Consider the following 25162-nt stretch of genomic DNA (forward strand, 5'->3'; position numbering starts at 1 on the left):
ACAGAGAATCCCGCCTGCTCTACACTGTTTCTAACGTACTCAATCCATGGAGCCACCATTGGAATCGCCGACCTTCACCACCCGTCCCCACCCAGCAGGATGAGAGCTGAGTCTCATTTTAGTACTTTCAGAACAAAGGAGTCCATCTCTCTGTTCACGGTGAAATAAGTGATGGAATGCTTCGTCAGCATTTGACAAACATGGCAGCAGATCTGCTGCCACGCTTGCTTGCAGCATACCTTCGAGAAGGCACAGAGGCTTTTTTGAAAGTACTAAAACAGACCTCGGGAGGGGTAGATGAGACGTGGGATGCCTTAAACCTCAAGGGATTCAACAGGAAAGCTGCACAGTGAAGATGGTTTCAACAGTTGGCTCCAGTAGCAGCACCAAAGGCAGCACTCCCATCCTCCGTCTCAGTCTGAACCTCTCCCCTGGCTCCTTAACATCCACCTTTCCCCTCTCCTCCCACCAGACCCAGGTCCGACGATGGCAGCACGCCAACCCAGCTCTTGCCGGCCCCCTGCAGTGTCAGTTCCCGCCCCCAGGATACATGCCCCTCCTCATCCCCTGCCCCAGTCCACCCTGTGCCCATCCTCACAGACTCGGCTGGGGGAGAGCACAGGGGTGTATGGGGTCAGCTGGAAGTCAGGATGGAGCTTGCTAGAAGTGTAGACATTACTAATTTGGGCGATGAAATGGAGGTTACAAGGTTGAGGTTGAGTGGTGGTGAGGTGTAAATGTAAAAAGCACTTTGAAGTGCGGGTGTAACTAAATCGATTATCATTAAGTAATGCTGATGTTCATGACTGTGTGAATAAAATCTGATGTCTTTGCATCAAAGACAACATAATCCAGAATAACTAAATGAAAAAAACTGCGTAAGTATGCATGCATGTGTGTGTGAATGCTGATGAGGATGCTGCCAGAGGCTGCATGCAGGAGTTTGGGGTCGGTAATGTACTATGAACCAAAGAAGTAGCTCTGTGTGTGGAGAGGAAGTGGATGGGCGTGTCTCTGGGACGTACCTTCCTGAGCCAGTGAGGCCGTGGAGGAGGCGGCAGCAGCAGAGTTGGTATGCTGCCGGCCCACTATTGGACAGAAATGCTACAGTTGGGAGGGGCTATACAAATTAGGCAGGTCTATCTCACGCTGTTCAATAATGGGCCTAGAAAGCTACAGGGTGTGCTGGCTGAAGCCCAGATATATCACTCGGTTTGATAAAAAGGGGCTAAAGCAAAGATGTGCACCCCTGTGGTTTCCTAGGCCCAGGGTTGAAATCATTAGCCATCGACTGACCAATTACTTAGGGGCTGAGAACAAAGCTTCAACGAAAACAAGTCATTCTCAGTAGACTGAGATTAAAAACAAAGAATCTTAGCAGTCAACTGTTTTTATAACACCACACTTGCCCCCAACATAAAAATCTCATAAAAGTCTGGGTTTCCCTCTCTCACACATGCAAATGCTCCACGGGCAGCAGAAAAGAGACACACACACGCGCACGCGCACGCGCACGCACACACACACACACACACACACACACACACACACACACACACACACACACACACACACACACACACACAGGGAGAGATACATTAGCATGGACAAGGACAAACCGGCACCCACATATAATCTGGTACATGACAGAATATCACATTTTAGCCTGCTCACATACATCAGTTTCAGTTCAGTTTAATGTCGTAAACAAGCAAATTACTGTGCACACACAAATACATTTTTGTTATTTTGAGGAGAGTGGGTGAGTATGTATGTGTATAAATGTGTGTGTGTGTGTGTGTGTGTGTGTGGTGAGGGGGTTAAAAGAGGTGCAGAGGACTCTATCCACTCTCCTTCCTCCTCTCCCTCTGCATGTGCTGCGTGGGAGGCTGAGGGCGAAGGGCACACCCACCTGAGAAGTTTCTGGACACCAGCATGGTGGTGAGAATGGCTCCCTGGAGGAGGAGAAAGAAGTGAGGGAAGTATAATGAGTGCAAAGACTTTTGTTTTATTGAACAGGATTTTGGTTTTTCTGGCTCACTGTTATCTATTCATTTCTGATGTGACAGTAACATTTTTATATTTCTGCTTTTTTAAAAGAAGTGCCTCCATCAGTGCAGGTGTTTCCAACAGCTAGATCCAGTCAAGGCTGAGTGTTTGTTTGTTCTTTGTCAAACGGTATATAATTATTTGTATGTACTGAATTACTGGGGAGATGCACTATTAACTATACGTCTTCATATCTGTAATTCCCATAATGTATTCTTCTATGCAAATTAACTAAAATGATGTGACAAGAAAGAACAGCTGCCACTTGATCCGTTAGTTTGCATGTACGGTTCTGAATGCAAACTACAGCAACTACAGCCGGTTATCGCTTGAAATGTTTCAATGCTACTGCTGACTCGACATCCAAGTTTCTGTATTGATACCTTACTTTGAGAAGTGCAAATATATTTTCTACAAAACCCTTTTTTTCATTAAGGTCATACGGTGTCTCAACACAAGCAACTACTTAAAAACTTTGTCTCAATAAAACATTCTGATTTGTATTTAAATCAGGAACTGTTGGATCAAAGAAGTGACCAGACATTCAGTGCCAGCTTTTGGTACTTCAGAGTTTTCAAGACTCAAAAAATGACTGAGGTTTGATACGTAGCGCTAACAGCAACATACATTATAAAGCTTTAATTTTTATGACCACGAATTAACAGCTACTTACATGCATGTTAAATAATGATAGGTAGGTCTGCTGCAAATTTCATTGTATGTCTGTATTTGTTTTTCTTCAATGCATTCATAAAAGAGATGTATGGAGGACAGAGGATAAGTAGGGAAACTAAAAGATAATAGGAAGGGGCAACAAAATAAGTATATTTAAAAACTGTAATACTTCGGGGAAGCAAAAGGGGAAGCAGTAAATAATCAAGGGGATGCTGTCACAAAACAGACTTAGGATGAGTACCTTGAGTTTTCGACGAGCATTGAACTTGCGGAGACATTCGACAGTTTCCTGTCTGTGCATCATGGATGCCACTGTAGAACGGTGCTGTAGGAAGACAGGAAAATAATTAAACACTTTACAAACTCTGATTCTATGTATGAACCTCTTTGCATGGATTTATAGTCAATTCTAATAATTAATAGAATTAATTTTATAAGTAGTTTGGGTGTGTGTGTGTGTGTGTGTGTGTGTGTGTGTGTGTGTGTTTTATGTCCAGATTTACTTATGTACCCATCAGTACCTTCTTGTGTAATTCCAATGATTTGCTTAGGTGTTTTAGGTGACTGAGTGAGTACTTACGCAGACCCATGGGTGTTTGAGGGCCTGGTCGGCAGTGATTCTCTTGGCTGGGTTGATGGTCAACATCTGGTTGATCAGGTTCTTTGCCTCTGGAGTCACTGTGTCCCACTCTGGGGAGGGGAACTGAGGAAAATGGAGTGTGACAGTTGGAAAGGATGAAAGGAAAGGAGAGAAGACTGGAAACTACATGTGTCCTGATGGACTGGTTAGGAGCCTGCATCTGCAAACAGCCTATTTCTGGCTAATCCACACCATCTGGGCACCCGGTCTTGAGTTAATTTGTCAAAATTAAGCTGATATGAGAACAAATCTGCGACATTTTCTTTTTGGATTAACAGAACACATGCTTCTGTTCCAGGTCTTTAAACCATTTTTATTAAGAGTAAGTTCCCTAGAAAACAGGCTGCCTCAGTCTTCCCCACTCTCTGCAATGTGACTTGATTTTCCAGAGACTGAGAAAGGAGTATACCCCTTCTCAGTCTCTCAAACACACACACAACCCCACCCCACCCCCCCACCCCCGCCACCCACCCACACACACCCACACCCACACCCCCCCCACACATACACCCCAACTGCAATGCGTCAGGGAAGCCCTGTTAGGATCAATAGCTTTGGACCAACTCTCAATTGGACACTATTAAACATTCAAAAACTGCTTAGCAAACTCCTGCACTGCACCTTTTACAAATATACACCTAACAAACACACACTTACATCATATGCCCCAGCTTTAATCTGCTGATAGAGTTTGTGCTGATCTTCATCCCAGAACGGAGGATATCCCACTAACAAGATATAGAGAATAACACCTGACAGAAAACAAAGTGAGAGAAAGTGAATGAGAAAGAGGATGTTACAATACTTGCACCGTTTTTCATTCAAATTAAGCAAAGCCATATTTATATGGACTTTTAATTACAAGCAAACTCAATGTGCTTCACATTAAAATGGACACAACAGGTAACAGTTACAGAAGAATATAGTAAATTAAATACAAGAAAATACAAAAATAAAAAAATAAAATGTTTTTGTTATAATGGCTATTTAGAAGAGCCTGATTAATCCAACACTTCCTGAGCGAGAAGCTGTCTATGTGAGGTTGAAGTCTTCGTGATTATCTTGCCTCAGTTTCCTCCCATTTACCTACTGAAAATAATTTTACCTGCAAATGATACTTCGCTGGGCTGTTGAATTGGTTAATTTGACTAAAGATAAATATGGCCAGAGTCTGCCGTTTGTTACCCACCACTGAAAAGGTACCAGCTGATTTCCACAGGTAAACTGCCCCAGTGAGGCTCAAGACTCACCACAAGCCCATATGTCCACAGGCTTGCCATAGGGGTCCTTCCTCAGGACTTCAGGCGAGAGGTAGCCAGGGGTGCCTGCAAACCCTGCACGACAGAAAAAGACAGGACATATTTAGCTGATGCCTTTTATTAAAATTCTGATACGGGCTATTTTTGTATGGTTATGTGAATGGTTCAGATGATAGTGATCTGCTGGACTCTAATGCAAGACCAGATTATGACAGTGTAGAGTCGCAAGCGAATGCCCATTAATCATCTTGTCCCCGCTGGAGAGTCAGCCAAATGCTGGCAGCTCGGCTGTTAGCCAAGACACAATGACCTAAGCGTGGACTGGAAAGTGTCTGAGAGCCTCTTAAGCAATGCTCACACAAATATTCTTTGGCTTCCATGTAGGCGCGAGGATGTATATCTATACAGACCCACTGTATATGAAAGAGGGCTCCTTCCGCAGTGATTTGTATGCTGAAGTGTAAAAATGATCCAGACAGAAACACTCCGACAGAATAACAGATCAGGTAATGGGTCCGGCATGTTTGATATGTGTGTGTCGCTGTTTGTGTTTTCTTACCAAACCAAGCCTGCTGGTCTCCCTGCACTTCAATAGCAAGGCCAAAGTCGGCCAGCTTCACTGCAGCTCCCTTCATCTTACTGGCCAACAACAGGTTCTCAGGCTGAGAGAGGGAGAGATACACACACATGGTGAAGAACAATGTAGGACAAGTGATCAAGAGAGTGAGAGACAGATAGTGACAGGCACTCCTCAGTAAAGCTTTTCCTCAGAAATATTTATATTAGATGTATTCAACACAGCTCGTGTGGGGGTGGGATAAAGGTGTGAGAAAGTGATGGAGAGACGGAGGAAGAAGGGAGAGGATGGGTGGTTGAGAATCTCCACAACGCCTTATATGGGCATGGGTTCGTAGCCATAGAAACCACTCGGGAGTCATTTAGGCAGCACTGCAGACTGCATGCTAAATGGAAAGTACACTTAGTGAGAGGCAGCGTGTGTGGCAACGTTCTAAATGGCCGTTGTTTGGGCAGCAGGACATAAAGGGGCCGCAGTAAAAGCCCACTCAGGATAAAAGGCCAACAAATCAGACAGGCAGTGCTTGAGGTAATAGCATCGTTCTCCGACACAGAGTGTGCAAACACACATACAAAAGCCACCCACACGTCTGAGACATCCCTTGAGATTGTTTTTTCCACACATTGCGGCTTCTCCTTGAAAAGGTACAGTTCAATACATATAATTATTGTCCTCCCTGCCAGGATTATTATCATCACCTTTAACTGGGTTAAGATGGAAACTGCTCTCTTCCTCTACTCTTTGCATTTGAGCCTATCAGCAATTTGGGACAGCTCAAGTCCCTCCCCTGCTGCTCCATGGTTGGTGTGATGTCACATGGGTTGTCCTGGCAACTCCCGAGGTTCATCTATGCTTTTGCCCCCTCTCTTGTAATAGACCCCCTTAACAACAGTATAAAGTGCGTTTGTCTGTTCACGCACGTACGTGTAGTTTGAGTCCTTGTCTTTTCCTTGCCATAGGTGAGAGACAAACCCCTCCATGTGATCATGACTCACCATCTCTGTGCTCAACATGAACACGCATGCATGCATGTGCGCAGACACACAGAGTTGTGGTCAAGGACAGACAAGCTGACAGATCTGAAAAAAGATAGAGGAATAGCGGGGAAAAGCAGTGGATGGCAGAGAGACGCGGGGGAAAAATAAAAGGGGATGGAAGCAGAAATGCAGAGAGAGTGAGAGATGGAGCAACCAAGAGCCATCTGTGTGTTGCCATGGCCACGAGCAGAGGTGTGTGAGAGTGTGTGGTTGTCATGGCAACGGGCAGCCACTCACCTTGAGATCTCTGTGCACAATATCATGCTGATGGATATGATTGACACTCTCCAAGATCTGACTAATGCAATGACTACGGAGAGAGAAAAGGGGATAAACAGAGAGACAGATGAGTCACTCGCTGCTTTTCATTACAAAAAACATCACATATACGCCACATGATTTGTCTGTCATGTGTTTCATTGAAGCCTGGTGGATTATGGCCTGGTTACAAAACTGATGCATTTCATTGCAACACTTTTTAAGCTGACATTAGGAAGAAAACCTGACATCAGTCTTGATCACTATATGAGTGATAACATGAAAAGTTCATTTTAAGGTTGGATTGACCAAATGTTGTTTACACATTTTGACCGATTGAAATATGAGCTTGAGACAACCTTTAAAATGTGGGATGTAGAGGTGAAACAATTAGTCAAATCGACGGAAAATTAACTGCCAGCCACTAACTGCTTAATCGTTTAAGAACATTTTTGGCAAAAAAGCCAAACGCTCCTTGTAACGGCCTCTAAATTGTGAGGATTTGGTTATTTCTGTTTTATATAATTGTAAATTGAATATCTTTGGGTTTGGGACTGTTGGTCGCACAATAAAAGCATTATTAAGATGTTAGTGTGGGCTTAAGGAAATTGTGATAGCTATTTTTCACATCTGACATTTTATATATGAGAAGGTTAAATGAGAACATAATCATTTAATCGATTGATAATGAAAAGTAGTAGGATGCCTAAAAGAATGTAAAAATGAAGATCACATTTACAAGATCTCCATTACATTCTAAACCAGTGGATGTTGAACGGTAAGTTGCACAACACACATTTACTGTAAATTCACTATTATTTTTCAAAGACATTATCCAGGTTCTGTAGTTTAAACAATCAATACTAAGGAACTCGTGTGGGAGGCCTTACACCACACAGTCAATAAATCTCTATCCCAGTAGCAATTTAAATAATGACGGCGTCAGTTCAGCTGCCACTAATACCATTGCCATTATTTGTCAATTCTGGCTGGTGAGCATGTTTTCACACCAGCCTGGTGAGGATGTTTGCTCATGGTGGGTTTTTTTGATGAGTCTTTTCCTAGAAGCCATTACCCGACCACCTTATTACTGTCCTACATGCTGTGGTGTCAGGCTCCACGATTCCACTACTTGAGGCTCACGTTCATGTCACGTCTCTAGAAAAGGTTAATGGGTCAAAGGTCGGACCCAGCTTGAGAAATGTGGCCAAGGCTTAATCCATGTGGCCTTGGTTTGTGTGCGTGTGTGTGTGTGTGTCTGTGCTTGTGCGTGTTTCCAAAGCCCCCTTTGAGTATGAACAGACAAAGACCCCTAATCCAATTGTACAACAGACTTCATAAGCCGCAGACCACACAGCCAGAGGAAAAAAAGAAAGGGAACTCTGAGAACAAGGAAGTAGAGAGGGAGGAGAGAAAGTGTAAATGTCACAACGTCAACAAAATGTCAGAAAATCGTGAAAAATGCCAAATACAATTTCACAGAAGCCAGGGTGACGTCTTCAAATTGCCTGTTTTATCCATTCAACAGCATAAGATCCCCAAAGATATTAAAATGTACAATATAAAACAAAAAACAAAGAAAAGCAGCAAAGCTACAATCTAGAACCAGCAAATTTGTTGCATTTTTGCCTGATAGTTAATGTAGGAGGATGTAGAGTGATGCATGTGGCCAAAGAGAAAAGGGACGCAAGTTTATTGATGCACCTGTTGATAGGGGGATAAATTTGCTGACAAGAATACAAGCAAACCAATTACATCCACCACCGCGCGCCAGCTTGTTCACATTCATACACTGCGAGTGAGTATTCATATATTCATCGGGATTAAGCTGTATGTTTTCAGCAGAGTGTGTTTGCATGTGAATGTGAGCAGCAGCTCCATATGAGGCGCTTACCTGGCATCAGCCTCGCTGTAGTACTCCCTGGCTACAATGTCTTCAAAAAGCTCTCCTCCTGTCACCCTGGGAGGGGGGAAGGAAGGAAGGAAAGAAAGAACAAAATGAGGAGGGAAGGAAGAAAGAAAGAGACAGAGAGGAGCAGAGAGGCCAGAGAGAGAGAAGTTGTTAGCATACACAAACCGCAGTTGCGTGCATAGATAAAATGTCACTGTGTGTTTGTACATAATATACTCACAAGTCAAAGACTAGGTAATGAAAGCCTTCCTCTGAAATGCTGTCGTGGAGTCTCACTGCAACAGAGAGGGGGGTCAGTGAGACAGATATAAAGACAGGAGTCAGCCAAAAGAAATGCTGCTTTCTTTGAGTTTCAAACCTGCCCATAAACTGAGGCTAGGAGAAAATGCAAAATTAAAAATGTCTGAAGATAAGAATGGACCAAAGCAGAGCTCCAGAAATTACTGTTAACTATTGCTGTAACGTATTGATTTTTTTCCCCCTCACCACTGTGACGGTGCACTCGATGGTTAGGAGAAGAACCACCATTTAATTAAACTCGCACTTTGATTACTGAAACTGAGCGAGGGTGTTGGGAATGCATTTTGTTTGGGTTCAAATTACCAGAAGTTTTAGGAATGTGTCTTTGTAACGAACACCCCTCATATGCCAAATTCCTACATGATTTGGATATTGGCGCTGTGGCAAACCATCAGGCAGCGGTGGTATTCCACACAGGAGGACAAGGTGTTTCATACGCAAGTGACATGTTGGAGGTTTGATGTTTTTCAAATTGTAGTACCAGCCTGTCACATGCACATATTATTCATAATCGACTTATAATGGCTGCTCTTTATTTTACCAGTCCTCACTGCAATACTTTCAACTTATGTGCTGACGAAAAAGTGCAGAAAAGTGGCCAATATGAATGGAGATTAATTTTGGGGGCATTTTTGCATTTATTTGATTAGTTGACGGTGTAGGAATAGGCAGTAAGAGTGGGAGACAGAGAAGGGTATGACATGCAACAAAGGAATCTGGCTAGAAACAAATCAGGTCTTGTAGTTATATGGTATGTGGCTCAACCATTAGGCTACTACGACACCCCAATATAGGGGTATTTTGACCTAACCAGTCAATAGTTACTGATCTATCTGTTCCGTTTATATAATTTTCAGTGGACACGAAAGCTGCAGAAGTGATTGCCAAGCAGTTATCTTAATATTCGACATGTTGATCAAAAAGATTCGCAGATTTATTCATTGTTATTTCTGTATGTCAACTTACAGCAACTTATATAGCTATGTTTTTGTGGCGTCATCTGCAATTTAAAAAATAAACCGCGGCAGTGGAGATCTGGAACTAGGTTAGGAAATATTTTAAAAAAGCAAAAACAAAACAAGAAAAAATGCAAGTTCTTTTTACCAGTAAAGTTTCCTGATTACTGATTGAGATAAGTGAGTGCTTGGTAGAGAACAGAAAAAATAAAGTGGTGATTGCAATAAAGAGCTCACATTACCATGATACTGCAGTTATGCGGTAACCATCCCAGCCCCACTGTCAATGTAACTTTACAGCAGCAGAATGACAAAGCAGAATCCAGGCAGCAGGAGCCAGGCGTTAGAGGATGGGCCTGAGATACAGCTTAGGTTTAGTGTCAGGGGAGCCACAGTTATGGTTATGTAAAATGAATATCAGTTGTATAATAAGATGAAGTAGGATGGCCCTGCAGCAAGAAACAAGAACGACTGCTCTTTCCTCCTCCTCCCATCTTCTCGCTCTCCCTCCATCTGTTTCCTACTCCTCCTGCTTTTGTCTCTCCATCTGTCTCTTTTTTGTGCCCTCTTTTGTCCAAAGTTTGAATGCATATGATGCCAAAATATGTCAAAAAGAAGAGAAAGGACAAGGAAGAGAAGAAAATCTATATGGAGGGGAAAGAGAAAAAGGAAAAGTAGGCAAGGGGCAAATGAGTGCCTGGGGGACCAACAGAAAACTAGGACATGGGCAAAAGAGAAATAAGAAGGAGTGCAGCAGGAAAAGGTGTCATTGATTTTGTCATCTACCCCCTTTGTGCCCTTTAACACCGGTCTCCTCAGGACATCTCCATTAGAGCTGCACAATGCTTTTTATTTTTTCACCATTATCACTGTAATATGAATTACCACAATTAGCACATGGTTACGGTTGAGGAATCAGAAATGTAAGGAATCATAAAACCAGAGCGTCGAGAAAGCGGAGGACATTTCTCACAAACATGTCAGACACAACTTATGCATCATCTTAGTAGACAGAGCAGAAATCTGCTCTCAACACAGTCAGCAAGAGGAAACCTCAAGCTAACCCACTATCACCTCTCATCTGACGGGGATCACGTATTTTAAGGCAATATTGGTGATTTCATCTACGTGTCTTTTTGTCACAACAACTGCACGACGTATCTGAATAATACTCACAAAATCCTAACCAAAGCTAGCATTCCTGAGCTGATAGCATCTTGATACCAACACAAAGTAGTAATTTTAAAATACTGGCGACAACACAGCGATGGCAGCAATTATTTCTGCTGCACAACAGACTGAGTGCCATTCCTTTGGAGTCTCTAAACTAAAAATATATTTTAATAGGTTTACATGTCTACTAATATACTGATTATGAATCATATGTTATTTGCAATCATATTCTGGATATGATGTTTGCATGGAGCATGGAGAAACTTGGAGCCTGTATCATGAAGCAAGATCAGTGAGTTGTCTTCAGGGTTAACTCGAGTTCCTGGTATTATGAAGCTGCCTCACTTTCAACTTGGACTGATCAATATCAGTATCATCTTCCATGTAAGTAGCATGTAGAACATAAAATCATTATTAATCCACTAAGATAATATCAGAAACCCCGATTTCCTTGCAAATATATCAGTCAGATAGCATACATATGTCCCTTTCTCAATGTCAGGATAAAGGTTTATCCTGGTGCTGTAAACACATTATGTTGCTTAAATGTGCATTAACAAGATATTCCAAAAAACCTATCATAACAAAAATATAACAATCTTAACACAAGTTACACTTACTAGCCTTTCCTATTTGAATTAATATTATTTTTTCAAACTACCATTTCCAAGATCAAGAATAAACTTTCACGGTCAACATATTAATACTGATTATTAACAACACCTGTGAATTTCTGTGTTACAGATATTCTCAATATTCACATTAGCCTAAAATATGATGGATGCACCTGTATTGTTGCATTCCAGTGAAGAATCTTATCCTGTAAGCACGGGCAACAATACAGAATCACACATCGGGCATTTGGTCTTGTGTACAAAAACTCACCGATGTTGGGGTGCTTCAGGAGACGGCAGATGCGAGCCTCTCTCTCAAGCTTCTGATGGTCTGATGAGAGAAAAGTCACAGTTTAGACAAGTTACAATCACAGAGCAAGAAAGAGTTTTTATGTCGTTAACTGGTCAAACAACTGTGTTTGGTACCTAATTTAAACAGCACATCAATAGATAATATCATAAGATTTAAAAAAAAAAAGTAATTCAAATGAGACAGGTGGGCGAGGTGAAGAGACATGCATGTGGCTGAAATCGAAATGGGGGCATTGGTTATATGGTTATGGGTCACAACCATAACCAGGCCACCAGATGCCATGCACGCACCAATTTAGAAAAACTCAATGTTTTTATTGAGGCTAGCAAACATGTCAATTCACTCACAGTGGTTTTTTCAACAAAATGTCTTTCAGTCAGTGAAGAGGGTGTACCTGTGACCCACAATCCAGTTTTTACAAAGATGTAAATATGGCATACTGTATGTCTTCAGGATTTCAGAGTTGTCTCCATCCCACATAAAAACTCTACACTATCTAAGACTAATACACAATATGACTGAAGCAAGTGTTCTGCCTTAAAAGCCCGAAATTAAATTAGAACATGCAAATACTCCTAACTGGTATAAACTTATTTTGACTCACTTGTTTACTTTCCTTTGTAATAATCATTTACTTAAAAATCAGTCACAAACAAAGAAAACTTATGTATTTAAACACACAGTGCAAGTATTTAAATGCAAATATTTAAGGAAGGATTTGTATTTGTGTACATGAATGCAAGTACTTTAGGCCATGGCCCTAACCTAGTAGTAACAGTCATTCAAGCTGAGCGGCTGGATTTGTCTCTGAAAGGTAAGGTAGAGCTCCACTGATCTAATGTGTGGTTTTATTTAAGGCTATTAAACTGTGTGCGCAAACTAATGAGGCTATGTGTAGCAATGGCGCACGAGTTTTTACTCGTGTTTGCATGTGTGTGTGTGTAAAGGGGTTAGTGTGAAGCCCAGATCAGTTAAAGAACATTGCAGTGTTTGCACTTCTGGCTGGGAGGGGATGCTAGCAAGAAATACAAGCCTCATGGCCAAACCAACATCCTTGTTTGAAGATTCTACCGAATCCTGAAGCATTATGTCAGCACGTGTTTGTGTGAGATGTCGGTGTGTGAACCACATGACACTGTGATATAATACTACTCCCTCCAGTCACTTTGGGAGGCTGTAGCCATGGCCATGTTACAGCCATGCAGATGAGGTCAGAGGTCACTTGTGGTAACTAGCGAAGATCCAGTATGACTCAGTGTGTCGATGTGTGCGTGTGCGTTATCACTGTGGTGAAGCCAACTCAACCCCACAGCTCCATGGCGAGTACGCCACACCTCACACACACTTAACAGACAATGAGGCAGCCTCACTAAGATTTGCATTCATTTCCCCAGTGCAGCAACAGCTTCAGATAAAATTCACATGCTGTTGCTGAGCAATTAACTATCACCTTACCCAACTGTTCTTCTACAAATGCAGCACAGTATGTACAGGCATAATATAAGAGCACGTTATTATTAAAAGCAGCGTCATTTTCTGCATCCCTCTCTGCAACAGTCTCTGTTTTGTCTACCCTTTCTTTGCCTGATTTTCCCTGACTTGTTGCTAACTTGGACAGTTTTAAAGCTGCTGTCAGGTGTTTTGAAGAGCTGTCTTCTGTACACTAACATGGTGCTACATTCTCGACATCCACTTTCCTCTACCCTCCCTGTCGTCTCCCTGCAGGTATAGACTTCCCTCATCTGAGAGAAAGCGAGTGAATAAGGGAGAGACCCAAACCTCCAAATTACACCATTGATACAGGACGGAGGGACAGACAGAAAGAAGGAGGGAGGATTACGTGGAACGTCCATTTGCTAGAGGAGGAACACAGCTCCCCTCTCTCTGTCTGTGTGTGTGTGTGTGTGTGTGTGTGTGTGTGTGTGTGTGTGTGTGTGTGTGTGTGTGTGTGCATAGCTGGCTACCCTGGTGCAGTGTCACTGCAGCACTCACTAATTCATTCAATCTCCTTATTTGTTGGTGCGAGAGCGTGTGGTAGAAGAAGACAGGAAAGAGAGGGCTGGAGGGTAATTACTGGCACTTCCTGCTGCTCTCTAATTGGCCATCTGCTTTGCCATGGGGCGGGCCCACAGCCATGTTACATCAGCTGAGGAGGATGAATAAGGCCCAACAAATACACATACCCGCGCGCACACACATATGCATACACATGCACACGCACGCACTTGTTTTACTACATTCCTGGGGACCCGTCATTGACTTAATGCATTCCCTGGCCCCTTACCCTAACCTCAACCATCACAATTTAATACTTCACCCCAACCTTTACCCTAACCTAATTCTTACCTGAACCCTGAAACAAAGTCTTAACCCTCAAAAAGCCCTTTAAGTTATATAACTCAAACTGGTCCCCCCCCACGCCACACATCCAAAGCAGACAATCTGACTGAAGGCTTGAGGATCGAGTTCAATCTGTTTCAAGCAAATTTACATCCAAACTGTAAGTACTGGGAAATACTGACAAAATCAAACACTACAATATCGACACTGTGCCAGTATTTTGGGGTCAAGTAATGGTGTTTTCAGAGGATATTTAACAAATATGCCACAATATCACATTTTCTTCTCTGATAAACAGCATTAACACTGATAGCAGTGCAATAGTTAGTTTTTCCTCTTTAATACCCATTGAGCTATTAAGATACCGTTCATATTCACTTTGACAATTTGCACATAGTCTGGCTAGATAAATATTAACATGCCATTTTAGGGCATATTTGTCCGTAGTTCATACCAGATTGTACCTTTTTTCCCCCAAAATACTGACTGATATAAATACTGAGAGTTGGTGCATCCCTAATATTTACACATAGCAAATGTTCAAGAAATGGTTCATAATTTAGATACCTGCTCCTCTTTTGTTACTGTATTTTTTTTTTTCCTATTTTACTCGAAACAGTCTAATGCCCTACAAAAACTATTACTGAAAAACATCTTTTAAACCAATTGCAATGTCAATTTGCAACACCCCAAATGTTTGTAATGTAACAGGCTAATTGGATGAATAGTCCCACCCACGTACTTGGCAGAAAGATATGCTGAACGTTGAGAGCAAAAGGTCATGATGTGACATGTGGGCTAGTCTCTGTTCCACTAGTAGTGACTCAATGCTCTCTCATTCAGGAATTTCTTTCAATGGCTTTTCTGAAAAGTGAAGCAAGTGTCTGGGGTTTACTTCCTATATTTTAAGAGAGTTCGCCATCCACTACGGCAGCTGCTATGAGAAATCAAACGCTTTGTGATCTTCACAAAGTTAAACAATGATTACTTTGTGACCCCAGAAATATCTACAGCTCCCATGAGCTCAGGTACTAAACTTATTCTACAGACACTTTTCCAATTTTTTAGCTGTTATCTTAGCTGTATAAAAAATGTTTTACAGAGTCCACTCCTCTATATCCTGCAGTTATTACAGACATGTCTGAGGTAACCACGATCCCTCGACTGGCTCATGGAATCTTCTTTTTTAATTATTATTATTACTATAATTTTTATTTATTTATTTATTTATTTATTTAATTTAATTTATTTTATTTTATTTTTATTTTCATTTTTTATTTTTTAAATGAAGCAGTGACGTTTAGCCAGTGAACATCTTGGGCTTTTGAGTAATGGAGTTAATGGCTGCTAAAAAACACAAAATGTCTAACAATGATATTAGATCGTTTTACAAAAAAACATCATCTTCATCTAGACATAGTGTGCAACATGACATACTGTCCCAAACTCTGTCCCAAGGATGTATTTTTAGTTATTAGTGTAGTTACAAATGTCAGTGGGATTTTGAATGATGTTTTCTTGCTTCTGTAACAGAGCCCAGAAGGTCTGGTTTAACTTTGGCTCTCTAAAGCAAAAAGCTTGTCAAATTATACTGGTATTGATCTGCTGCTTCACCTTGTAAAACACAGGGTCAGAACTGGAATTTTCAAATGCAAAATCAACTGCCATTATAGTCTAGGGCTGCCACTAAAGACTATTTTTCAATTGATTAATCTATCTATATCTAACAGATTAGTTGATTAATCTAAACAATTAATTTTCGATCATTTAATAACAATTATTCAAACATTATCTATTGTTTTTTAATGCATTCCCTACACAAAGAAATGTGCTTAAAATAATGACAGAGATAAAATAATAGGATAAGGTACATGTCCCAACAAGCCCAATGTGAACACACACACACACACAGGCACAATCAATCAACGAAGAATAAACCCAGATTCTAGCCTAAACATTTTCTCAAACACTTATTCTAATGTAGATTCTGAGGTAGCAGGCAGACGACTTTATAAGTTTATTTGGCAACTACAGGGACAAAAGAGGTCAGAAAACTCTCCCTACCAATGAATAGAAAACACTTACAGTGGTCTTGCATTTTCTGGCAGTCCATCAACTGGAATAGCACCTGTGTGTCTTCTCCTCAGATGCTCATGCATAATCGCTGGTGCTGCTGTGGTTCGCCATTGCAACTTTGCAATGTGCAAAAACCAGCTTTTTGTTTTATAATAATATGAAGTACTCCCATACTTTCGAAGACTTGGATTTTTGGAAACTTTTACACTGAAGCGAGTCGGACTCTGCTGCAGCCGCCATTTTCTAAAACTGTAGTGTTGACTGGAGCCAACTAATAATTAGAGCCAAAAATGAGTGACGTCACTGACGCAGCACCTACGTAATGATTTTGACAAAAAAATAAAAAATAAAAAAAAACTTTTGTTACAATGAAATCAAATATTTTAGAAAAAAAAACAATGTGCCACTTTGAAATATTGTTGTCGACGCATTTTCAGCGGCGACGCCATTGATTACGGCGACTAATTGTGCCAGACCTATTAGAGTCACCATGGTAACCACTACACACCACCAATTCGGACAAAGCCCTAGATTCAATTTTTGATCAATGGCAGGAAACAGTCCCAGGGTAGCCTGATAACCGGACTGAAGTGCCATTTTGTTTCACTTCACTATTCAGGTTGACATCTTATTAATGTTAGCCCATTTTAGTCAACAAAGAAGCTGTGGTAGCTGTTGCTGGGAATAGTTCACTAAATGTTTTTCATGGTGATTAAAAAAATATGCTGATATTTCTTTAAGTCCACTCACAACAACTTGTACAATTCTTTTGGTATCATCCCTGTATCATCATCCATTTTTGTGGCCATTTTTCCATCACTGTTTCCCATGGATATAGCCAGTTAGCTAGCTACGTAGGAAGATGACGTCCCCAATCCTAATCCTGACGACAAAGTTTTCATTAGTCAGCTGCTTCTCCATCCAGGGGAAAATAGTCATCATTGACTACAACACTAAACCTATCTGAATCACTGCCCACATCAGCGATGCGGGCAGTGATTCAGAGGTCTGAACCCTGGCAATAATCATGGGAAACGATGGCTTAATCTTTGTGGTTTGGCAGCAGTAATTCGGAAACAGTCTTTTCTTGCAGGAGGTGAGCTTGGAATTAACAGGCAGGATTTTGGTAAATTGCTGATCAATAAATATATCAGTTAAGTAGCACAACTTAAATTATTTTCACTGGGACGATCATACATCCCCAGGACACTAACTATAGGACACTAAAAAAAAAAAATGATGAAGAGGAAAAGTATTAGGGAAGTGCATTAAAGAGGATAGTCTGTCTCACTCTGACTCACTCGCTCTCTCTCACACACACATACATACACGCAGTGTTGCAGCAGACAATGCAGCAGCCATCTAATTTCAAGTCACTTCACTCATCAACAACAAAAAAAAAGGACAAAAAAAAAGAAGAGCATTCGTTCTGCGTAGTGAAAGTGGTCTCACACCAATGCAGCAATTTGAGTACTGCCATCTAAAACTAATATCATCGATAGAGTTTTGCAGTATATTAAAAATATATAGAGACAAAAAACACTACAAACGAGATGGTATTAAAGACCCTTAATCTCTGGGTGAGAATCAGGTGTATGTTTTTGTGAGTGTGGATGTGTATTGTGTACACTGCTGCCCATTCGGATCCACCTCCAACTGCCTGTAGGCTGGACTATCCCACAGCCAACTGCCTACATCCATCCCTGACCTCCCTCCCTCACATCCTTCCTTCTTTCGTTTCCTTCCTTCCTCTCCCTGCCTGCCTCCCTTTCCCCCTCCCCCCTCCTCAGATTACTGCAGTGTTTACCAGAGCTTTGAGAGACTTACCCACCAGGCCACGCGTGAGATCACACTCACCCCATCGGGCTAAAAAAAACCCACCCAAATCCTACCGGGCAAGCTGCCTGCTCACGCACTGGCTGCCTCTGTGTGTGGACGTTGGTTTTTTATGTGCGTGTAGGTGCATGTTGCGTCAGCCAGGCAGCCTACCGCAATTCTTCTCTTAGCACAAAATCCTCTTGTTCTCTCCTTCGTTCACTCTCTAGTGTCTCGTTCTGTCTCATTTCACCTTGCTTCCCTGGTGCGGAGTGTCACTGATCTGCTTGCAAGACTATACTGTTAAAAATCTCCTCCTCCTCCATTGGATGGCTTTCTTCTCCCCTGGCAAACACACACATATACACAGGCCTACATTGTACTCCCTGCCTCAGTGAAGAGCCAACTGTTTTCTGCTGAGCCCATACTTTTCCTTGGTGGGACATTAATACCAGGAGCTGCCCTATGTAGACACTTGATGGCAGGGACAGAACAATAATAGCATTACAACACACTCACAGATGCCTCACAATACAGCTATGCTCTATTAGCACTCTACTCTCTCTGTCTCTCTTTCACTGTTTCACTCACACACACACACACACACACACACACACACACACACACACACACACACACACACACACACACACACAGACAACAACAGGGCAAACAGGGAGGCGCCTATGGAATCCATGGGGTCTTAGTCGTTGATGAGATACATTTAGCATAAGTGGATTAGCCTAAATACAAACCAATCCCCCTTCTCAGAAATACAAGAGAAAGGCAATGAGGGAAAGAGGCTAGCAGAGAAAGAGAGGCACAGAGGTAATGAGAGTGTGCAGGTAAGGAGAACAAAGGAATCCAGGTGTGTGTGAATGTCAGGAAGGAGTGCAGGCCTAATTTGTCAGTTAAAAAAAGGAGAAAGCTATTAAGTATCTCAGTCAGGGGAGGCTCTGACACACTGACATGAGCTCACGTCATCATTATAATGTGGCACGTCACACAAGGCATGTGCACGGGGGTGTGGATCTATACAGAGATGCACAGGTAATGCGACAGTTAAATTCAGGAGCGAACTGTGGAACCATGTGAATACACCAAGGCAACAATTAACAAGATAGCAGACAAGAAAAATCCTACATATCCTGCCAGTTCACATTACTTTATTTCAGTCCTATCCATGTGCCGTAGCCATGAAGAGCTTCTTAGCAATTTGGATCAATTCATTGTGCAGCGGTTTTCTAATGATACCACAGAGGAGCGATTGAGAGTTATTCAATACAGCGTTCATAAAGAGTCATTAAACCATCAAGAAGTTGCTGATTAAAACTTCCCACAGACACAATGATTGAATAACAGATTTCGTCTGCTACTGGAATTATGGGGCTCTTGTTTATACGCATACTTTCCAATAAGGCTGGATGATATGATGATATATATACAGTGGGCCAGAAGACATGAACCAGTAGAGATTTTGTTACACAATACCAGGGTAGTTATACCTTGAATATCTGTTAAGGTATAGCAGGAAAAACTGCAAATCAGTCAGCTGAACTGTTTTTTGGCAGTATTGAATTTATAGGATATCGGTATCAATAGGATGAGGTAACTTGATTTGTCAGGCATTTAGTTCACTGGATTACTCCCAAACAGTTATTTTATCTATGATCTGCTTCTCAATAGAATTTCCAGACCCTTTACTGTATACAAAGACCACTAAGGTAATAAAAACGATATGTACCATATAGAGCCCCTTTCCAATATGCATCACAAACATAGCAAACATGCAGATATCAGAGTCTGTGTGAGTGTGCATGGTGTGTCGGTGTTGTCGTACCTCTTGCAGACAGCTTCTTAGTGTTGATGATTTTTGCAGCATATTCCTGTCCTGATGACTTCTTTACACACCTACGCACCACTGAAAAAGCTCCCCTAAGAAGAAAGAACATAAACAACCAAAAATCAATTCCATTTCACACGCTCACTCTCTCAAACATACACTCAGTGTGACATTTGAAACTGGATCCATGCGTGTGGCACTGGTTTGTTTGTGTATGCTAACAATCTTGGTCTCTCTCATTCTCTCTCTCTCTATCTCTCTCTCTCTCTCTCTCTCTCTCTCTCTCACACTCACACTCACACACACACAAAAAGAGTTTACAGTCATTACTATCACAGCATCAGCATATACAACCTGAAAACATGAGCAACAACCAAGCAAAACCAGAATCATAATAACAAGCTTCTCCAGCATGAGTGCTGATATCAGCTCAGGTTTTGGATTATAAATGAATGCCCACATACTTTTGATAATCTTTAACAGGCACACAATACAATGCAACCTACTGCTCCAAATGAGATTCAAATTCCCATAGCCACCACACAGAACGGGCTTCATCGCGCACAACAATAGGGAAGCATTTAATGCACTCAGAAGGTAACAACGTTCAGTTATAAATCTACTCAAGCAGAAAAGGAAGTGCATTACACATTATAAAACAACTCTAATATGCCGGAGACCTAGATGAACGCTCCATATTTTTCACCTGCTAGCTTCTATGGTGATCATTCAATTTTGAGCATCACAGAAAAAGTAATTGTGCACGACTCTCATAGTGCCTATATCACAGCATGCACAGCCTGCAGTATCTGGCCCTCCACAGTTTTCCCTGAAAGTGGAAGGCTGCTCTTTACTACTCTTGATGATATATGGAGGGTTGCTACTTTCTGCCGCACTCTGCTCCTACCACTCTGCTCTTAGTTTCAATTATTTACCAGTAAATGAGAGGTGACAGGTGACAGAAATAAAACTCAGTGACTTGACGTTAATAACCTATGATGGAGCAAAATGCATTAACAAGCTGGTAGAGAAACATAACCCGAGGTAATTGGTCAGTCTATGGAGGACTCAGGGGCAGTGGAGCCCAGATACACTGTGAAGGATGTGTAGGTGTGTAGGTGTGTATGTATGTGTGCGAGTGCACTGGCCGTGCAATCAGTGCCAAGATTGCTGTCAATTATTAGGCAGATAGTGGAAATGGCAGCTGGAACTTATGGGCCGGTGTGTCTTTACAGAGCCAATGTCGCCCTGCCGCCGCCGCTCTGGGTACAACAGGGGGGATGGGGGGGCCCTTCACCGGCCAAGAACAACAGATGCTGCGGCCGCTGCTGATGATCGTGATGATGAAACAGAGGAGGTAGCGGACCGGTTCTCTTGCCGTCATCGGAATACCGAGAAAACACGTCACTGCCTCTTGCACAGTAAACGCCAAATTGCCGTTAAAACTGCCAGTGCTTTTCGATTCCCTCCGTTTATGGGCCACAACTACAATGCATTTATTGATAACATGACGATCGGGCCAGCTGGTGTGCTGAGCGCACGGGCATTACAGTGCAAACATAGCAGCGCAGCCTGGACCGAATAACTTCCTCATTAAGTGATCCAGGGGTACGTAACGTTACTCAACACGGTTATACAAATCATCTGCAGCTGCTCGGAAAAAAAAGTGGTCGGCCTAGCTAGCTACCGACCACAGCCTCTGGTCTAACTACGGAGCCCGCACGGAGCTGTCAGACCCGTGGGCCAGTGAAATGTCACAGGGCTACGTATCCGGCGTCTCTCGGGGCCCCGCTGACGGGTCCAGCAGATCAGAAAATACCGGCTAGCAAACACGGAAGGGCCGACGGCTGTTAATGCACCAGCCTGTCTGGTATATTCATCACCATTAGACACTTAAAAAGACGCAACGCTAGCGGGCTAACTCGGCTAGTTTATCAATATCAGCATGGTAGCTCGCTGGCTAGTAACTGAACGTCGGTGCGCTGTTCTCCGTTACTGCAGGGTGAGCTAGTTAGCCGATAGCGGCGGTTATTTAGCCTGACTGCACCACGACAACAACAACATCCACTGACAAGATTACTGAAGCCCTCAACGCGACTCGTCCGTAAGCTATTTTGGTTAGCTCTCGCCCGCTAGCTGGCTGAGCAGAAATAATGTGAGGCGAGGTTGCGGGGGTGGGGGACAAAACGACAAGACAAACACGATGCACACTGTAACGTTACGACTGCCGCTTACTTCCCGAGCTCCTCGTACAGCTGGTACTCGTCGGTGAACCTGGTGGAAGTAGCGGTGGTTGCCATGGTCGGAGCCGTGAGAGGGGAGCCCGAGCCTTGGGGTACGACGGCGGCTGGCTCTCGTACGGGGTCCGGGAGGAGGGTAGCCTAGCCTCCAACACTGGAGTACCTTTCTGACAGGCAGGCAAGGCTGAAGAGGAGAGAGGAGAGCAGAGACGGAAAGGGAGGGGCTGGCGAGAGGAGGAGGAGGAGGAGGAGTGATGATGATGATGATGTATATGTGTGTGTGTGTGTGTGTGTATGTGTGTGACTGTAGTAAAGGGGAGGAATCCTCGCGAGAATGGGCTCCTACAGCATGAGACCAAGGCCTCTGGTTCAATGAAGTCACTGAAAATGTGGGGAGAAGGTGCTGAATTCTTTGCCTTGTTTAGACTATATAAACCTTCTTTTGAGGGGATAGTAGATCATCATAAGGTGACATACTGCTGAAAGGTACACTATCCCTCGACGGTGCATATTCCTGGATCAGAAAACTGCGTTGACATCCAGTTCCTGTCTCTTTTCATGTCTTGAAAAAATATTGCAGGAAAATATCAGAGCAGCATTTTACTGCACTGGTTGGGATACACCCAACCCTGGGTCACACCTCACTGCAGCAGAGGGGCAAACTGCGACACACACACACACACACACACACACACACACACACACACACACACACACACACACACTGCATAAGTCCATGCACATGCACATACAGACACACACACTTTACAGATCAGTATTGATTAATGCAGGTCTTGCTCTCTCACTGATTTTGCCTTTGCATTCGAGAGCATGCGCATGCGTATGTGCATAAGAGAGATAGGGATGGGTAGAGGGAATAGTGTGACTGCTGTATCAGGTTTCCACTGACGAGCGTGCACCTATGTTTTTCCACAGTGTGAGGGCTGTTAGCTTGGTGGCGCTAAAAGATGGTGTCACAAAGATCCACAGTGCCTCACTAAATGTTTAATGTGGCATGAGTGGGAGGCCATCAGAGGACAGGCTTAGGGGCTGGAGGGAGCCATAGAGCTTGAGAGTTAGTTAGAGGCCCCGTGTGTGTCTGTGTGTGTGTGTGTTTGTATGTGTGTGTGTTTGTATGTGCGTGTGGCTGCCTGCTCAGTACTTTAGCTTAGAGGTGGGACAGCGAACAGCACATAGACACTGTCAGAGAGAAGGGAGAGCAAAATGGTGATTTCACTTGATGCGTGGTTGTCAGCGTGGGAACACAAAGCTGAAACACTGACAAGTTCAAATATTATGAGGCCATATCTGCAAATGCAGCCAGCTGAATCCGTGATGGAGAGCAGGAAAAGGAGGACAGCGTGTGTGTGTGTGTGTGTGTGCATGTTCGTGTGTTATGTGTAAGACAAATGAGCACTGCAATGTAGGCTACTGGCCCTTTCCTGCCCTCCTTTTCCTACGTGCTAACCCTGCTGCCTCTCCTCCTCTTCCTCCACCTCCTCAGCCTCCACAGAAGTTATATAATGGTGAACTCCTCAGCCTTTGTTATCTCACACCAACCACACACTATGCCTTGCCCGCTTGATGAGAGACAGAGAAGCAGAGGAGGGAAGAGGAGTGAGAGCACGGGAGGCCGAGTGAAGAGAAAGTAGGATGGTGTCAGCTGAAATCAGCAAAGGAAGATAGAAAGTCTGTGCGTGATTTTCCATATTGTAGTATTATTATTTTAGTATTATCACAACCAGACTTATTGCCATCTTCATCTAGGGATGTTATACACTATGCACCTGACAAGTGTGTGTTGACTCTGACTCTCCACTCCAGCTGATTATGACTTCACAGTGACATGATAAAGAAGCCGAGTCTTTTATGTCAGCTTCTGTCTTGATTTTGCAATGGAAAGCGTACAGGAAGATAGCAGCCAGTCACGTTGACTCACTTAGTGTTCTTATGCCACCCTGCCATGAAAAACACACGCAGCATTTCTAAAATGGCGAAAAGATGTTGATGTAGTCACACCTTGCAAGTGGGATCTACCCAAGCTCAGAGTAAATGCTAATTGGGAAAGCTGATGGCTAGGTATGGATGCCGTTTTTTTTTTAACAATCTTCAGTAACTGAGCAGCGATTGAATGGAGAAGTTGTGCACTGGGTGTGCATTTTTCGCTACCTTAAGTTCACCTCACAAATTTCCTTTATCGAATCCTGTAGGTGGAGGTAGGAGAGGAAACCTATCTAGTATTATCCAGTAGTAGAAATCAGCAGTAGAGAAAATCTATCCATCTTTATGTCACTTGTCTTTTTGTATGGGGGCAGTTGAAGCTTGCAGGAATGCATACATTCAAGACTTGCTTAAATTTATATAATTCCATGCCTTTTTGGAGCTAAACAGTCCTGTGGTATGATCTGCAGAGCCAAAATATCACATTTCTGTTTGTAGCGGACTCCCATGGCAAACTGAAGCTCTGTTTGTATCCAGAGTAGTTACTAATTGTGCAATCAGAGCTTCACTAGCTGTGATACATTTAGGCATGACTTTTCATTTGTTGTGACTAATGAGGGTGAATATGCCATCTGTTACATCATCTCAACTGAGAGGGTGGAAGGGGCCAAGAGCTGAGTCATGACAGCCCCGTTAACCACTGTTTTGTAGAAATAATCTGACTGGGGGAAGTGAATGAGTAACGCTCTTTCTTGCTTCAGCAGATACTGTCGTGACGCCCCGGAGCGATAAGCTACCGACCCTCAGCTGCTCAGCGAGTCAGTTGTCCACGGTCGTGTTTGGCAGCATCCGGGCGTCCATGTGTGTAGCCGTTCGGGTGAAAAAGCAGGGTGTTGCTGATGAAATGCCAGTGTGCTCGGTCAGCTTGGCCAGGATAAATAAGTAATGGTACAGCTTTGAACGTCACAGTAAATATCAGAGGTAACACATACTCAACCCTTTTTGTTGATGATTTTAGAGTTTAGTCATTCAGAGTTTCAAACTCTTGATACTTTTATTTTTCACTCAGGCAAACATAGACACTTCAGGGGCACTGGTAGAAATTCAAAAACACATCCCTGTCAAGCTCTGACTGCTCATGGAT

General features: G+C 42.8%; 1 protein-coding gene across 16 annotated transcripts in view; it reads right to left on the reverse strand.

Annotated features, from left to right (window-relative positions):
- Nucleotides 1-22301, reverse strand: part of LOC120793967 (calcium/calmodulin-dependent protein kinase type II subunit gamma-like) — a 36668-nt gene extending 14367 nt beyond the window's left edge. For 11 of the 16 annotated variants that reach the window (XM_040134456.1, XM_040134451.1, XM_040134447.1 and 8 more), the window contains exons 1-13: nucleotides 22073-22301; nucleotides 19835-19929; nucleotides 11722-11781; nucleotides 8628-8682; nucleotides 8390-8455; nucleotides 6475-6547; nucleotides 5183-5285; nucleotides 4615-4698; nucleotides 4022-4116; nucleotides 3305-3427; nucleotides 2966-3049; nucleotides 1913-1955; nucleotides 1026-1088 (exon numbers count right to left, since the gene is read on the reverse strand). In XM_040134456.1, the coding sequence (XP_039990390.1) occupies nucleotides 1026-1088; nucleotides 1913-1955; nucleotides 2966-3049; nucleotides 3305-3427; nucleotides 4022-4116; nucleotides 4615-4698; nucleotides 5183-5285; nucleotides 6475-6547; nucleotides 8390-8455; nucleotides 8628-8682; nucleotides 11722-11781; nucleotides 19835-19929; nucleotides 22073-22137 (1009 nt within the window). In that variant the 5' untranslated portion in view covers nucleotides 22138-22301. The remainder of the gene's footprint in view (nucleotides 1-1025; nucleotides 1089-1912; nucleotides 1956-2965; nucleotides 3050-3304; nucleotides 3428-4021; nucleotides 4117-4614; nucleotides 4699-5182; nucleotides 5286-6474; nucleotides 6548-8389; nucleotides 8456-8627; nucleotides 8683-11721; nucleotides 11782-19834; nucleotides 19930-22072) is intronic. The other 5 variants (XM_040134457.1, XM_040134449.1, XM_040134455.1 and 2 more) reach the window with 1 other exon arrangement.
- Nucleotides 22302-25162: the final 2861 nt, after the last annotated feature.

Source organism: Xiphias gladius, chromosome 9 (genome assembly GCF_016859285.1).
Source record: "Xiphias gladius isolate SHS-SW01 ecotype Sanya breed wild chromosome 9, ASM1685928v1, whole genome shotgun sequence".
In the NCBI taxonomy this organism is placed as follows: domain Eukaryota; kingdom Metazoa; phylum Chordata; class Actinopteri; order Istiophoriformes; family Xiphiidae; genus Xiphias; species Xiphias gladius.